General features: G+C 48.6%; 1 protein-coding gene across 5 annotated transcripts in view; it reads right to left on the minus strand.

Moving 5' to 3' along the window:
- ASTN1 (astrotactin 1) overlaps positions 1–17,363 on the minus strand; it is a 295,307-nt gene that overhangs the window by 134,334 nt on the left and 143,610 nt on the right. For all 5 annotated transcript variants that reach the window (XM_066361604.1, XM_066361603.1, XM_066361600.1 and 2 more), the window contains exon 8: positions 10,311–10,395. In XM_066361604.1, the coding sequence (XP_066217701.1) occupies positions 10,311–10,395 (85 nt within the window). The remainder of the gene's footprint in view (positions 1–10,310; positions 10,396–17,363) is intronic.

Here is a 17,363-nt window from a genome sequence, read left to right on the forward strand (position 1 = left end):
TGCAATGATATAGAAGAGATATCATTTAGGCCCTCGTGGAACTGACATGCTAGAAGTGGGTTATTCTAAACCCATCTTATCAAACTGAGGTTAAGTATCAATGGGGTACTTAGCGCCATCAGGTATTGAGTGCTTACACAGTTTACGTAACGCTATTGAATACAAGGTGTTTTATTTAGGGTTTCTTCACCTATGAAGTAGGTACTATTCTTATTTTTACTGATGAGGAAATTGAAGTAGCCAAAACCACAGTGCTTTTAAGTAGAAGACATGAGACCGTGTAAGATTGAGCTCAAGTCTGCCTGACAACAACTCTCCGTTCTTCCCATCACGCAGATGGAAATGTGAGCAGGTGGACACTCATCCTCTCGGAAGTGAGGTGTCCGCAGCCTCCTGGCTAGCTGAAATGGTCTGACCAAGGCTATGAGGTGAAGTCTGGTGAATGACATTCAGAAAAACCTCTGACCGCGCCCCAGACTACCTCCTCCTGAGGCCAACAGCTTGAGCAACACGGATAAGCCCCATCCTTCATATGTGACAATGTCCGTCCTGACCCATGAGACTGGGCTCTGAAATCTTTGCTGATAGCAAGGACCCGCCTAGGTGTTTTATTCTCACACTTGTGTGCCAGGAAATAGGCAAATCGGTCCTGCGCAGGGTCCACAGGCAGGCTGGGCCATGCCCTCTTCTACTATGGGCCTCTGTGACTTGAACCATTATTTCATGCTAGCCCCAGCCCAGAGCTACTCAGTAACAGATGCCTGCGCCCACAGATCACCAGCCTGGGGCACCCAGGATGTGTCTGAGTGCTTTTTTTTTTAACCTGGACTACGCAGCAGCCAATGAATAGTACTATGGTCAGAACCTCCAGCTAGGTCCCTCCAGTGACTCGCCCCTTTCCCTAGGACTTGTCATCATTCTGAAAGAGATGCTTAGCCACACGCTGCCTACCTGTCACTGCTTTAACCCAGGCAACCACTCCCGGGTCCTCTGCCCACAGAGCCTCATGGCTGAGCTGAAGCTTCTCTCCTGCTGTCATTGTGAGACTCAGAGCCCTGGAGGAGGTTTGGCAAGAGAAAATTCTCTTCAGGGACTAAAATCCCCTTTTTTTGCCTCTAAGACTCTCAATATTGCCAGAATTAAATAGAGTTACCTGTGAAATAAGGACAACAGCTTCTACTCCGTAGTGTTGACATGAGAATTACACTGGCTGGTCCATGGAAAGGACTTAGCTTGAGGGTCAGCTGTTATTGTTACTAATGTCAACGTCACTATTGTTGCTGCTGCACCCGCAAGGCCGAGTGTGTGGCTCAGAGCCAGGCACGCTGAGGACCAGGGTCACTGGTGTTAACTCAGCTTCAAGGAGGCTTCCCCTGATGTGTGGGATGTTCCCACTTGTCACCAGCCCATAACGATGACCACTCACTTAAAGTCATCTTTCTCGTGTGCTTACAAACAAGGGGGTCCCAGCCATACTTCAGGATGGGAGGCAATCCATGCTGAGAACTGTGGTCTGGGCGGCCCTGTGGGGGTCCTCCCCCTCCCTGGCTGATTGGGCTACAGTGACACCGAGCAGCTCTGAGTGGCTGTTCGGGGCCTCCTTCCCCAACCCTGCACGACAGAAACCTGGGCACCCCCCCCCCCTACATCCCAGGGTCCTGGATCCAAAGGCCAATCTCAACTGGAAAGCCTGGGCTGGGCTCTATCTCCTCACACCAATGATGCTATTCTCAGTGTGGAAAACCTTGTGGGAAGGTTTATAAACTTGGTGGAAGGAGACTATGAGGGAAGGAGAAGACATTTCTATTGTTGAGCTACATCACGCTTGAATGGAAAAAGCCTAGGTTTTGGTCCGTTCTCCACTATGTGACTCTGGTCAACTTACTTCTGAGCCTCAAATATTAAGAGGCACCTTTCCCATTAGATATATACAGATATACATATGTATAGAAACGTGCATCTATATGGTAAAGCAAGAGATATAACATGATACCATTCTTGTTAAAAAATATTATACCTAAACAAACAAAAGTTCCGAATGACTTCTCCCCAGGGCGTGACACTTCTGGGGGGGGGGTGTTAGATTTTCTTCCCTTTACTGCAGTCTTTCCCCCTTTATATTCTTTATCAATTACACACATTGCTTTTACAAAAAGAAAAAGGATAAAGTAAAAAACACACACACACACACAAAAAAAAAATGTGCAGTGATAAGACTTTTGCTCTCCAATTTCTGAAATTATATAAAGTTAAAATTAGGAGAAGATAATTATAGTATGAACGTTTGAACAAGAATTCAAAATGCTTGTCTAGGACGAGTAAGCCCGGAGATGGCTCTCGCGGAAGTTGTGTTCACAGAGATGGCGGCTGGCACAAACACTACTCACTGCTCACCTCTTCACCAGTTGGTAGGATTTTTACCGAGACTAGTGATGATAGGAAGAAAAATAGCACTGAGCCCGGCATCACATGCTTAATAAATGGCAGCTATTAATCTGCATTATATAAGGGACCTCTCAGAGTCTTCAGTGACACTGACATTCTGCTGCATTTCTATTATGCTGACTGTGAGGGTCACTGCTTCGTGTCCACTCAGCCCTTTGTTATATGCACTCACAGCCATGCTCATATCAGAGGATTTTTACCAAAATGCCAGACCCTGAACTACTTTCTTCTTTCCTCCAAAATCAGGTTACAATAAGGGGGGGGGGGGGGTAAGTTAGACCTTAAGAATATCTTCCCCATGGAACAAGTTTTGAGAAAGACAATGTACCACAAAGATACCTTCAAAACTTCCTTCATCTCCCTCCCCCCAGCCCCCTTGCCGAGTTGCGTGAGCATAACAGTAATACCTGCCCGTTATGAAATTACGAAAGTGAACAGCAATACAGACAGGATGGAGGAGGGGGTGGGAAGCAGAGTTTGGACACACAGAAAAAGAAAATGGGCAGGCAGTCGTCGAAAGGGTAACGGTGGCGTCCTCTGAGCACGGGATAATGAGTGGATTTTTGTTCTATTTATTTTAAAGAAGAAAAAAAAAAGATAAATAGCCAAGCTTCGCAAAGCCAGGGGAAGTGACAGAACTCTCAGACCTAGTATTTTTAGACCGAAACCCAAGAAAGCTGATGGTCCAGAAAGCATTCCTAGTGGAAAAGACCCAGGCATTCGGTAGAATATAGAAATTCAGGACACTATCTGGAAAGCATGGGCAAGATGTAAAACATTCATTTCTATAAAATTGAAACAATTTATCTTCCGTTCTTGAGCAGATGGGAGGGTAAATTGAGGTTGATTTTTTTTTCACCCCGGTGGTCATGCCGCAGGAACTCTGAGTGTTCCTGCCTCTGGCACTGTTTGAAATGAAGTCTCCTGGTGCCGTGGCCTCATCAGAGAACACTGTGGTGGCTGTACCCTCCTCTGGGGGTGGGGAGGACAGCCAGGGGGCTGCAGATTCTGTTTGTCATGGGGGGGGGGGGAAGGATGTGCCTCCTCAGTCCCAGGGGCGGGGACCTCTCATCTACAGTGGATCACTGATGTCCGGAGTATCATGTGCTCTTCACAATGTGCTCTCTTTGACATCTGAATCTACCCAACAGAGTTCTCTCCACAACCCACCCGTCACTATAAACCCTGGCCGTCAGCTATGTGATCTTGAACAAGTGTCTTCACCTCTCTGGCCCTCCATTTCCCAATCAGCAATATGCAGGGATCCTTTAGGATGTACTCAGCCATTAGTCGACCAACCTCTTACCAGGATGGTCCTCTGGTAAGAGATGCCCTCCCGAGGGGCCTGGAGACTCCGCACCTTTCTTAGGACGGGTTCTGACGTCTGGCTGTGCTTCAGAACCACTGGGAGGACCTTGTCAATTGCACAGATTCTCGGTCCTCTCCCAAACCCATGAAATTAAAATCTAGGGTGGTAGAGTGGAGACCAATATTTTAAGTGAGCTCCCCAAATGTGAGTTCTTAAGTATCCGCTCATGAATGGGGGCATCAGGGAGTCACATTTACTAGGGCACATTTTGCCCGTGTCAACCTGAGTTAACCAGGAAGGTGAACAGGGAGCAAAGGGCATTGCCAAAAATGACACAGCCAGGGTCAGCACTGGCTCATTACGTGTCTTTGTGCAAATTAGAAAAAGGCGCACATCTGGACAGATGCAGCTGTTCTCAGAGTTTTCCCGCCGTGGTGAGCGCGAGCTGGGTTCCAGCCCTCATGTCCTTCCCAGCCAGGTGTCTGTCATGTACAAAGCGTGGCTCTGTGCCCAGCTGACTGACCGCACACTTTTTTGTGAAAATGGGTCAAGTTAAACATGTTTGCACTAGAGCAAAAGCTAAGAATGAGGTGTGGAGTTTCCCAAGCCAACTGGGTGACCTGATGCTCTTAGGCACCGCTGAGGTCCAGGGAGGTGAAGATCCACATCCCATCACATTCCTGCCGGCTCACCCAGGGAGGGGGCAGTACTTTAGCTGGAATCAGGTTACATGGGGGGGCTTTTGGAGAGAGTTGGAACTGGGAACTTCAGGTTGAATTCTCAGAGCTTTCTTCATTTGGTTTGATGTTGAAATTGATGGGATAAAATAAAGTCTCACTTCCATTAACTCTTGGAGAAAGAGAAAGAGATGGATGTAAAAAGAAGGGGGGGAGAAGAATGAAAAAAAAGAGTCATATAAACGCACTGGAAACCCTTGTTAGGAGTCAGTGACTAAGTTAGGAATAATCAGAAAAAGTGACAAACACGCCCGTGCGCGCGCGCGCGCACACACACACACACACACACACACAGAGAAACAAGAGAAAAGGAGACTAAAAAGAGCTAATGGGAAGACAATCCCATTTGTACAGGGCCTGGCCATGCCCAGAGCTGGCCACAGTGAGGTCTGGCTGCAGGGCTGGGGGGGGGGGCATCCAGATATAAACAGGCAGCCGCAGGCCAGCCAGCGAATCTCGTCTGAGGGGCTGCAGGAAGGTGGACAGCGTCGATGACATATTCATGTGAGCAGGGAAATAAAAGCCAGACGATGAGCTAGAAATGGGTAAGGGACAGTCAGGAAATGTCATATGTCACACAGAACTGTCTGACTCCATCTGATTCACTTCTGAAAAGACTTGGGGCAGGTCACAGAAGGCCAAACACCACCCCGGACAAGGCTTGGCATCAGCTGCAGCTCAACATGCGCGTCACCATCCTACAACGGCTTGGCAGTGTGATTGAAGTCCCTGTTCATTTGTAGGGTTTTGGAGAAGTGAGGATGGGTTTTGGATCATTTTGAGTAATCAGCGGAAATGGATCTCTGCTCAATGCCCAGGGCCCAGAGGCAAAGGTGTCCTGCCCACGGGCGCTGGTCACTGTTCTGTGAGCAGTCTCTAGGGAGATGCCAGGATGCCATCATTCAGGCAGGCCCAAGTAGATTTGCCTCCTGTCAGGCATGTACTTTGAGCCAGACAGAGAGGCTGAGGCCAGTCATGACAGACACCATCCCCAATTCCTGGGTAGAAGAGAAACTGAATTCTATGGCACGGGACATCTGCTCCTTACACAGAGCTGCAGTTCCTACGCACCCGCTCCTGGGAGGGCGAGCGGCAGGGAGGAGCTGCAGAAACAGGACAGAACCATAAGCCCCTGGGACATTGGAGAAGGTGTATTAAGGCAGCTTGGGTTGTGTACGAGCGTATGCATGTGCACACGTGTGTGCAACACATGGGTTTTCATGCATGTGCACTAATCTGGAGACATCATGCTAGGTGTCTCGCCTCCCGAGCAGGCGGCATAAGGACCCAGGGTGCCCCAACGGGCAGGCCATTCCCGACCACAGCTTCTAACACCCGGGAGAAGTCCTTGCTCATGTCCACGGCAGGCCCCTCCACGTCTTGTGAATTATCACTATCCCCATGCTTCAGCACAGAAACCAAGTGACATGTGATAGGTCTCTAGTGGGGAATCTCCGTGGAGTTGTCCTCTGCGTCTGAGACGCCAGAATAGGAAATCAGACTCTTATTTACCGGGGATCTTCACATGCATGAATGTAATCTAATACTGGTGGTCTGGAAAATGTATCTACAGGCCCTTGGGTACACTTTTAATTTAACAAAAAACCACTATTATAGCCTTTCTTAATATTCCTCCAAAGTAGCTAAATAAATTTGTTTTTCCTCCTCTAATATTTTCATGTAAATCAATCTCCCTTGCCTCCTCAACCCTCATTTATTGTTTTCATTCCTCAGCTGTGAAAAATTTTCAATGTGCCCTTGTTGCCCTAGCAAACAACTATCAAATGGACCTAACAGCCCCTGGCTGCCTAGGCAGCCCCGGGGAGAGGTTAATCAGTGAATTCACATGGGTTAGACGGAAGACATGGCAAAGCCCAGGGGGGTTGGCCCCTTCCATCCTGGGTTCTCTGTCAGGCTAGCGTCCCCGGGTTGCTGTGGCAGGGAATAATTTTGTTGCCAACCTCAGAGACCAAGGATGCAACCTCAAACATCCCATGTTCTTTTAATAACTCCTTCAAATAACTCATTTAGGAATCTGTCATCCATGACTTTGTTAAATTTTTCTGAAGCTATTTTTCCTTCTAGGAAATAGAAACTTCTTGTGTAAAGAGTTCAATGACTTGACAAACTGCAGCCTGGATCCTGTCACCTGGGTGAGCCACAGTGCCTGGCTTTCCCACCCAGACCCACACATGAACGTCTCAACGGTGGCCCTTCCTGGCAGAACCAGAATCGGCAAAGAGTGGTTGCAACCCCCTTGATTCGCAAGCCTTGTACGTAAGGTCCCTGGTTCTCTGTCGTTCTTTGCTGTTTGGTCTTGAAAACTTTTATCTATGGGGTCATTTCTAGACTAGGCTTTACTTCCAGAATCCTGATCAATAAAATTTTAGGAAGTCTCAAGAGGTTTTATGTGTGTTTGTTGTGGGGGGTGTTCTGTTTTGTTTTCTTTTTTTAGAATTATTTTAGATTATTTTGAAGGGTTCAGAAATATAATGTGTAGTAAGGGACTATCCCACCAAATATACAGACTGCTTGGAAATTCTCCCTCCTGCTAACAATTCTAGAGCCATATACGCGGGGATTTTTTGTGCAAGAGGAAGAGCCTGTCGGGATGGAGTCCTTCGCCGGCCTTGTCAGCCCCTTCTACACCCCAGTTACACTGGGCTATTTATTTGCTGTTCCTGGAAACACCATGCTGCTTCTGCCTGTCTCCATGCCCTGGCATAGCCCAGGCCCTCTGCTTAGCATTCCCTTTGTTACCTCTTAAATAGAAGAGGAGAAATTCTACATTCTCCATGAAGCCCTAGTCCAGATTCTCTGACGTCACGTTAAGTCACCTCTTAGACTGTAACCCCATAGACCTCTGTTCACACCTGTAATAGTTCTTAGAATTCACTGTAACTTTTTTTTTGCTATGTGCCCATTCACCTATCTAGATATCAGTTCTTTCAGAGCACATACCACATCTTTCTTCTGACCATTAGTAACCTAGCTCATCCACAGCCACAATGAGCGAGAGAATAAACGGCATGTACCGGTGCAAGGATTTCTACAAACAAACCAATGTGTGTGCACATGCCCACGCACACAGGCACATACGTGCACATACATGCACACACAGCCCCACACACATGTCCAGGTAAACCAGAGCCCGAGGCCGGGGCTGGATAGCATTGTCACTCCTCTGCCTCCCAGAATCGTCCATGTGTAATTTTTTTGCATTAATGTCCTTGATCAATTTTCTTCCTCGTCTGAAAGTCATGAATGCTCACGGCTACTCTTCTCCTGGTATAGTCACCTAGACTTCCCACAAGGGAACTCGCTTTATTTAACCCTTCCTGGCCCACGATTTGCCTGTTCTGCTGCAGAAGAACGTTCGGCCATTTTAACGTGCACAATACGAGAAGACGAGGGGAGAGACATAAATGCTCACACAGGCCTCTTCCCTTCCACCTTCTGGCACATTAAATAAAACATTCAGGAAAATGAGGACTACCATTGATTTTTCCATAATATCCCAATACGTATCGCTCGTTGGCAATCTGTCAGACCATTATCAATTCAAGCGACAGTCTTCATGTTCAAATCAATTCAGATTAATTTTGTAAGAATCATTTTAGGAAGCGTGGCATCGGAGCCCTGCTTTAAATAAAGACGTATGACATCTCCCACTTTTCATTCATCTTGTCATTTTTAGGAGGAAAATGCCGTCATTTGTCTGGCACTGTTTTTTTTTTCTATACACATATAAAATCATGCTGCTTATTGCTCCCAGTTCCATTATTCTTAAGATAGTCACTCCTTTCCCCATCCTAACAGTTGCTCCATTATTTTATTAGTGTCCACAGTGAGGCCTTGTAGACAGTGATGATCAGAGAATAATGGAAATTAGAGATAGAAGGGACAGATTCGGTCTCCTTGTCTGTTTCCTGGGGCTAATGTTCCTGTCAGTCAGTCTCGGTGCGTTCTCCGGCCTTACTTTAAACGACACCAATGTGGGGGCCTCCACCATGTCCCTGGAGGCTCTTGTCTACATCCTAAGACTGTCTCTACAGGCAGCCAGAGGGAATGACGAAGCCTGTGCAATTACTAAGTGAAGTCAGACCCATCCTCACATGATCTGTCTACAAGGCAAGGGAGTGCGGAAGCTTGAGCCATTAGCCACCAAATCCAATCACTGCGCAGAGCCGGCGTGGCCCATTCAGGACAAAAAAAGAAAAATGACCCCTTGCCATTGTTTTCTTCAGCAGCAAGTTGGCAGGCTAAGAGATAGAGAGCTGGTTATCCATCACCCTTTACAATCTTCTACTCAGTAGGAATCATCGCCAACTGGGATTCCCAGCCATCACCTGAGCAAAACCCCTGGCTTTCCAGAAACACTACAAACATTTCAGGGGCCAGAGACTCTCTTTATTAAAACCCCAATTGACACCTGTTAGCTAAATCCTCTGCCCTTCCTGCCAATCTCCTCACAACAGGCCACCTCATAGGTATTCACCCTCCTACGAACATCTTCCTTTACATTTCATGGACTGCCTCTCTGATAAAATCTCAGATTCAATGAAAACGGAGCTATCCTTCATATTTAATGAATGAGAAATTTCATGGCATTCTGACTTCCGCAAGTGTTCTGACCTGTGACTCAGATTTCCTTTCTCTACCTCCATTCTCTCGTCCTTATCCCTCAACCTCAACCCGTTCCAGAACATTTGCCCTCTGCTACTGTCTCCGGGCATCTATCATGCCTTGACTTAGTCATCAGCTGGCCAAGTTCTCCGAGCTGAGTTCTAGCCCTTCACCATAAATCACTCCCTTGGGCTCCTCAATCATTTTTATTGCTCTTCTCCAAACTCTCACCCATTTGTCTCCATATTTATTGCTCAGAGAGTCCAGAACTACATCCACTATTCCAGGCTTGGCCTCATCAGAATCACACAGAGGGGGCTGAGTCCTCCAAGGTGGGGTGTGAAATGACCGGGCCTTTCCCCCATAACCTTGTCAGGCTGCAAACACATTTCCAATCTGGCTCCAAGCAATCACTCCGAGACAGCCTTTGCCTTGATTTCTTTCTAGCTTTCCCTGTTCCATTGATCGCTATTATTAGTTAGTGTTCATTGATCCCCTGTTCCTTCTGTTCTCCTCCACACCCCAGCCAGCAGAGAACACGCTCTTGGCACCCAACACAAAGCAGGAAGCTGCTTGTCAAAAGCCATAGAAGGTGGACAGAGGTTGCACTACAGTGTGAATGTACATAATGCCACTGAATTGTGCACTTATATGGTTATGATTGATATTGTGCATATTTTTACAATAAAAATTCATAAAAAGATGCAATCAACAAGGTAAACCTTTTTATCCCAGTCACCTGTGCTTGGGAGAAAGCAAGGTCTCAGAGACTCGGGAATTGAGGATCGGGCGAAAAACACTCTTACTCGGCACCGAGGACGCCCGTCAGCCCAGAGAGAGCCCCACGGGGGCCTGTGGGGCTCCACGTGCCTCCAACAAACTCAGCAGCCAGTTCTGCCCGTGGGGTCCTCGTGGCTGGCAGTGATGTGGCCAGGAACAGAGGGACAGCTTGGTTTTCAGATCCCAGCGGGAGGGCTGCAAGTCAGAGGCATCATCTCTGAGCTCAGCAGTGGTGGGGACGTCACAGGATGATCTGAACAGGGAAACGCACCCCGACATTTTTGCCCATGCACGGCTCCGAAGATAACCGCCCTTTGGCTCCATTCCCCGACACGCGGTGTCTCCGCGTCAGGCCTGTGTGACGGAGTGCTGACCCTCCCTGGGAGCTGGCTAACCGCCGTCCCCTCACTTACCCCTGGTTTGTCCCCCATTCATTCCGAATGCAAAGGTGCTTGTGCACTGGATCCTTCATGTAGCCTTCGTAGCAGAGGCATTCCCCTTCGAGGCCGGCAGGGAGGGAGGGAAAGAAACATAAAGGGGTTGATTAACATGTCTGCGCTGGGGAGAACGAATACGAAGCAATCAAACTGGGACTCTAACTGTAACACATTCCCGTCTCCAGCCCCCATGAATGGACACAGCAGCTCACCCTCCACGTGCCACGACGTGACAACGCTCACTACCGGAGAAAGCTCACCTTTACCAAGTGCCTTTGACATGGCTCTGTCAACATAAAGGCCAAGCGATTTTGGAGCAGAGGGACGTTTCCATCTCCATTTCCTCACTGCCCAGTATACAGCCAGGCACATATGGAGCGATCAATGAATGTTTAAAGACCGCCTAAGTGAGTTATTTCATCAAGTATTTCTAAGAATCTTAAAAGGCAGGTGTTATTATTGGCTCTGCCATGTCAATGGGCGAAACTGAGGCTCAGGACATTAAGGGACCTGGAGATGGCTTGTCAATGGCAGAGTTCATCCTTCTGTCTGTCTGTCTGACTACAGACCTTTGCCTCCCATCATGCTGTGCTGCTAGCCTGGCATGGTTAAAATGGTTTAAATGGTTAAAATGGTAAGCAGAACAACTGCTATTACAGGAGGCCACTGATACTAATGACGGTTTTATAAAAACTCTGGGTTTTAAATTTTTAAGTGAAAAAAAAAAAAGCTAATCATGTTGGCTGGTAAACAGAAAGGTCACCCACAAGTCTATATTTGTTTAGGAGATTACGAGGCTTCATTATCATTAGGTACTCCATTAGTATACCAAGAGGTCTACGACCCCTCTGACGTTGTATGTAAACCTGTGAATGTGTGTGTGTGTGTGTGTGTGTGTGTGTGTGTGTGTGTAAGAGAGTGTGTGCATCTTCCCACAGAAGGTCTGCGTAACATTCATCTGACTTACAAGCAAACCCATGAGCTCCACAAGATGAGGAATAATCACTCTACTTAATCCTGACGTGGAGGAAACTGCTGCGGTTCCCTCATATTAATAATTCCTCATCGAACGCTAGGTATCCCTGACCTCCTGAGACCAGCTCTACGGAGCCCTCGTGTTAACTGTTTTTACAGGCTGGTAGTTTCATTTGCAGGGTGTGATATCTTGAAATGTGTAACTAACAAAGGTGCCCTGTCCTAAGGAGACAAGGGGCATACAAGTTTATCTCCCTAGCAAGACACGCTGAACAGGATATTAATAGAACAATAGCATTGAATGCTGTATTCTTTTTTCTAAGACAAAAAGCAATACAAAGGAAGCGTTGCCGAGGAAAGGGGTTGAGTGGCCTCTGAGCAGGGTGTTTATAGGATCTGAGCTCAACCATTCATTTCACAGTTAATCTATTAGCCACTGTCCGTCAGGGCCTCGTTACAAGATGACACACCTAGTCTTCCCCCACACCTGCTCAAGAGGCTAAGGGGTGGAGTGAAAATGAGTAACTTCCCAGTTTGGGGGTGATCTACAGAGAGCATCAGGTCAGTAACTTTGTCTCCTATATGGCAAACCCAGGCTTCCATGTGGGCTAGATCCACAAAGACATGGGTTTACTGGTGTCAGTGGGACTGAACTGGATCTAGGAGTGGCTGGGCAGCTCCGAGTTACAAACAAGAAAACCCAGCTCAAAATTCAACAGTGGGCCCTGGCCGGTTGGCTCAGTGGTAGAGCGTCGGCCTGGCGTGCAGAAGTCCCAGGTTCAATTCCCGGCCAGGGCACACAGGAGAAGGGCCCATCTGCTTCTCCACCCCTCCCCCTCTCCTTCCTCTCTGTCTCTCTCTTCCCCTCCCGCAGCCAAGGCTCCATTGGAGCAAAGATGGCCCGGGCGCTGGGGATGGCTCCTTGGCCTCTGCCCCAGGCGCTAGAGCGGCTCTGGTCGCAGCAGAGCGACGCCCCAGAGGGGCAGAGCATCGCCCCCTGGTGGGCAGAGCATCGCCCCTGGTGGGCGTGCCGGGTGGATCCCGGTGGGGCGCATGTGGGAGTCTGTCTGACTGTCTCTCCCCGTTTCCAGCTTCAGAAAAATACACACACAAAAAAAATTCAACAGTGGATGGATGACAAGGTCTTCCAGTGAAGGCTGCTTCTGTTCATTCCAAAGAAGGCCTGGGTTCTAGACTAGACATGACACAAGGGCAAGAACAAGGTTAGTTTATCTCCCATATGAGCAGGTCTTTTATAAATACTGCGCAATGAAAAATAACTAATTAGTTTCCCCTACACTTAGAGATACCGCCACCACCACAGCCCAGGATGCAGAGATCTAAGGACCCTGCCAGGTTCCCCATTGAAGATCATTTCCCAACTGTCCTTGTGGACGCTGGACATGAGATGATATTAAAAACCGGAAGTAACCTCAAGAGGTTGTCAACCCCATTACTCCGCTCTGACTCTTAGGATGGCCTTGGTTGGATGCCCTGCCTAGAATTAAGGATCGACAAAAAAGGGCGTCCTTCCTCCACATCTGATATCTAGCTACCACAAAACATGTAAATTTAAGCGCAGTAACAACTCAGAGTTCAAGCAGAGCCTGATTGTCCTAATGATGCCGATACCTGCCATTTGTGGGCACATTTCCCTTTCTCAGATTGCCTTCATAGTCATTATCTCCTTACGAGGTTTCCTTCCTTCACGACTACGTGGGGACACACTGCTGACAGCAGATAAAGCGTTTCTCCAGGTCGTGTCACATGCAGCTCCGAATCAGAGCAACACAAAAATTTTCAAACACATCAGGCTCGAGTTTGAGGATATCCAAAATTTGCCTCTCAAATGAGCCTCATTTCCGGAACCCACCAAACTTTCCTCTCGTGTATTCCTCCTCAGAACCAGTGTGGCCATCTACACTGGAGGGAGATCAGACCCGATGAGGAAAGTTGCTATAGCAACCCACTGCGAAATCTTGACTTTAAGAGGGTTTTTGAGCAAGCACAAGCTCTGACTGTTAGCTGTGAATTTTAAAGACCCCACAAGGGTGTTGGATGCTCTCCTAAGCTAGGAGTGTTACAGTCCCTGCATCTGCTGTGACAGATGGCAGGGAACACACGCGCTGCTGACTCCATGGCAGTGTTCATAGGACCCAGTGAAAAGATGTGTCATGGCCACAGGCACACGGAGGAACTCACAGGCAACCACACGACCAGAGAAGGCCACCAGAAGGGATCCATGCACCGCCCGGAGATGGCTACGCTCCACCAAGACAGCAGACACCTTGAGGCACCTTGTATGATGGACAGCTCCTTCGGTCACTTTCCACTCTAGTCAAAGGACCGAGCCACAGATCTCATGGAAGGATTAAAGAAAGACCTCGGGGCTAGGGCTCCCCTGATGTGACTGGGTGCACCACAAGTTCTCTGCGCGTTAAATAAAGATTAGGGCTCACAATTCCGAATCGCTGCTATCCTTCAGGTTGCTGATGGCTTTCATTAAGCAGAATTAGATGCGCTTCATCTAAAAAGGGAAATCTATGCAAGACCTCTGGACTTGGGTACTATCTAAGTGCCTGGTCTGCGGCCCTGTGGAGACATCAGGCAAAAGCCAGGCCCAGAGTCAAACAATGTCACACGACTCTGAGAGGACAGACAGAGGGCAATATGCCCAATGTCCTTCCTCAAGGAAGGTGTATTCATCGAGCCCCCCCCCCCAAAAAAAAAAGGGGGAATTTGAATGAGTGGGCACTCCAGGTGACAGGGACAGAATGGCAGCTGTGATGCAGGCCAAACTGGGTTGAAAAACTAGAGAAGGCTAGGGAAAGCGAGGCAGCAGTTCAGAGCATGGGGAGAGGAGGAAGGCTGCACTGAGTCTGGAACCTGGTCCAACGGCCCACTCTGGATTTTTCATATTTATACACAGCTGGGACTGGCTTATGGAAAGATCTGGGACCAAAGAAACTTGGGGGAACATCTTGGGTGGTGATTAAAACTTGACTTAGTCTGGAGACCTGTGCTCCTTGCAGACCCATAAACCGACACATCTTAACACGATGTGTATGAGGGAATGAGGGTCAGTGGCTAGGATTGAGGGGGGGCTGCGAAATTTACAGGAATGTGAAGCCTCCACAGCTGCTCCCACAGCAGAACAAAGACCAGGAATAGAGCGCAGACAAAAGTCACCTAAATCAGCTGGTCTCTGTCACCATCAAACACACAGTCAAACACACAAGCATGACACAACCCTTAGAAAGTACAGGAAAAGTCAACCTCTGGCTGGACCCAGCTGAGCAGTAAGGCTTATAACCTCCATGGTTTGCTGTTAGACCAACTTGAGCAGACACATGCAGGATTCTGACCAGGGAGGACCGGATAGAATGTCAATGTGCCTTTGGTGAAGGGCTTCTTAGCACGGAGTTAAGAATTCAAGGTATGGTACATCCCTCCCGAATAGCGTGGTTGCTAGGATGTAAGAGGGAGGCTAGAATGGAAAAAAACATCAGCAAGTGACCTCAACTCAGCTTCTCCCACAGACTCCTGACCCAGCTTCAGAAAGCCGGTGTAGCCACCCTCTACAAAGTGGGAGGGGGCCGTACAGAGGGTCACATAACAGTGCTCATTCTTTCTCTGTCCTTCTCCTTCCCTGGTATGTTTGTTTTCCATAGCTGCCATAAAAATTACCACAAGCTTAGAGGTTTAAAACAATCCACGTCCATTATCTTGCAGTCTGTAGGTCCAAACTTTAATGTGAGTCTCACTGGCCTAGAATCACAATGTCTAAAGGGCATGTTTCTTTTTGGAGGCGTTAGGGGAGAATCTGTTTCCCTTCCTTTCCCACCCTCTAGAGGGCGCCCACGGTCCCTGCTTCCCGCCCCCTCCCTCCATCTGCAAAGCCAGCAATGGCTGGTGGGTCCTATTCATATCACATCACTCTGGCCTCCTCTTCTGCCTCCCTCTTCCCCTCTTAAGAACCCTTGCGATTACATTGGGTCCACTGGTTAGCCCAGGACACTCCCATTATTTTAAAACCAGTTGTTTAGCAACCTTCATCCCATCTGTAACTTTAATTCGTCTTTTCCTTGTAACATATTCGTCTTTTCCTTGTAACATACCACATTCACGGGTTCCGGGGTTTAGTACATGGACATGTCTGGGGGCCCATTATACTGCCTACCGCACCTGGTATTCCAGACCACTCTGCAGGTGATGAGTAAACATATGCTTAACTTTGGAACACTTTGGAAGGATGCCCGAGGAAAGCTCCAGGCACCGGAGCTGGCTCCTTCGCAGAGACTGCCTGTTTGTGTGTTTGTACGTGTATGAAGAAGCAGGCCCAAGCGCATGCAGAACACCACACATTCATATGGGAGGGCCCTTCAGCGTGGCTGGGGAAGCACACGTCCCAACACTGTGACATTTCCAAGTAAGTTGCCCGAAGATTGCAAAAATAAAGTCAACTTGACTTGCAGCCAGTTCCCACACCGAGCTCCTTGGAGAAAGGCTCTCGGATGGAGTGTGGGAGGCGATAAAATTTCTTACTGGTGAGCGAGTGTGTGGGATGACCACATCATCCCATGTGCAGAGAGAGGCAGGGAGGGGCGGGGGCAGGGGGCTTCCAATTCCAGCATTAGGAAAAGTCTCTGCGTGTCACTTCTCAGCTGCTGCCCCAAATGAAGATGGCATGCCTCAGTTCTGCTGTGGGGTTTGGGTTCCTAATTTTAGTCTCCCTCCACCGCTTCCCAGTTGGAAATTCATTAATCGTCATGGATACTGGAAAGCCATTAGCCTTGGAGGGGGCCTCCCAAAGTCCTTTTCAGCGAGGATTGGAAGTAAGACATCTGGGAGGAGTGAAGATGGGACGGCAGCCTGGCCGTGGACAAGATTCCTGGCTCCGGAAGCAGGGATGCTCAGGAATGCTGCCTAAGCAGCTCCGGGTGACACATTTGTTTGATCTGACACATTTGGGGAAATTAAGCAACTCCTTACAATCCCACCTCTTCTCCGATTTCACACGGATAGAACACAGACTCGGTCAAGGGGTGCTGTGCGACTTTTGCAGGCCGCGTGCCTTCCTGGGGAATGTGAGCATTGGCCTCAAGGAAGGAGGCTGCTGATCTCCAAGACCCTCCGAGCTGCAAACACCAACCCCTGCTTTCCACGTGGAATTAAAAGGGCTTCTCGTTCTTGGAGACTTCAGTAGAAGCTTCCAAGGCCCTCTGGAGCTCACACTTCTTTTGGAAGTGAGTTTAACAACTGAGATTGTCCCTGGGTCTCATCATGCAAGTCAGTGGGGGTGGTTGAGGAGGGGGACTAGCTCAGTTGCCTGGAGAGGCCCTGCCTCTGAGAGGAGCTTTTTTCCCTTTCTCCCGAGCGCACTGGTTTGGGGCCTGGTGCAGAGCCATCTGCTGGGTTCGGTGTTTGCCTCACAGCGTGGGAAGAGCAGCAAGTAAGCACAGCCCTAGACATCAGCTGTTTGAGATGCTGTGCGTTCCCCTCCATATGGGGACCTGGAATCTCTGCGATGGGCCCACGTGACAACTTTTAGACCCAAGAAGGTGAACTTTAGATGATGCAGTGACCTGGAACTCCCCCCCAAGAGACAGGGTAACAGACTAGAACAGAAGTGAAAGCTAGATAGATCTCTTGGACTTGACCTCTACTAACATCCCTCCATCCCAGCATCTAAAAGAGACGCATCTGTCAGGGTGTGTGTGGGAGGGTCTGTACACGAGGTACAGAGAGGCGGAGTAGCCGGCCCCGGACCCCAGCAACAGCTCACTTGAGAGTCTTCGATATCATTGCATCCCCATCCTTTGTGATAAGGCATCACACTACTCTCTGGGAAAGATTTATCTGTGGTACTGACGCTACCGGAAACAGATCTTCATAAACATGACTACAGGTGCCCTCCTTCTGCAGCTGAATGCAAAGCAACCTGGAACACGGGACCTGTATTGCTGGATGGCTCGGTGCTCAGAAAGTGCTGCGTGCCCTAGAGCAGGGGTCCCCAAACTTTTTACACAGGGGGCCAGTTCACTGTCCTTCAGA

The sequence above is a fragment of the Saccopteryx leptura genome, chromosome 2, assembly GCF_036850995.1.
Source record: "Saccopteryx leptura isolate mSacLep1 chromosome 2, mSacLep1_pri_phased_curated, whole genome shotgun sequence".
NCBI lineage: Eukaryota > Metazoa > Chordata > Mammalia > Chiroptera > Emballonuridae > Saccopteryx > Saccopteryx leptura.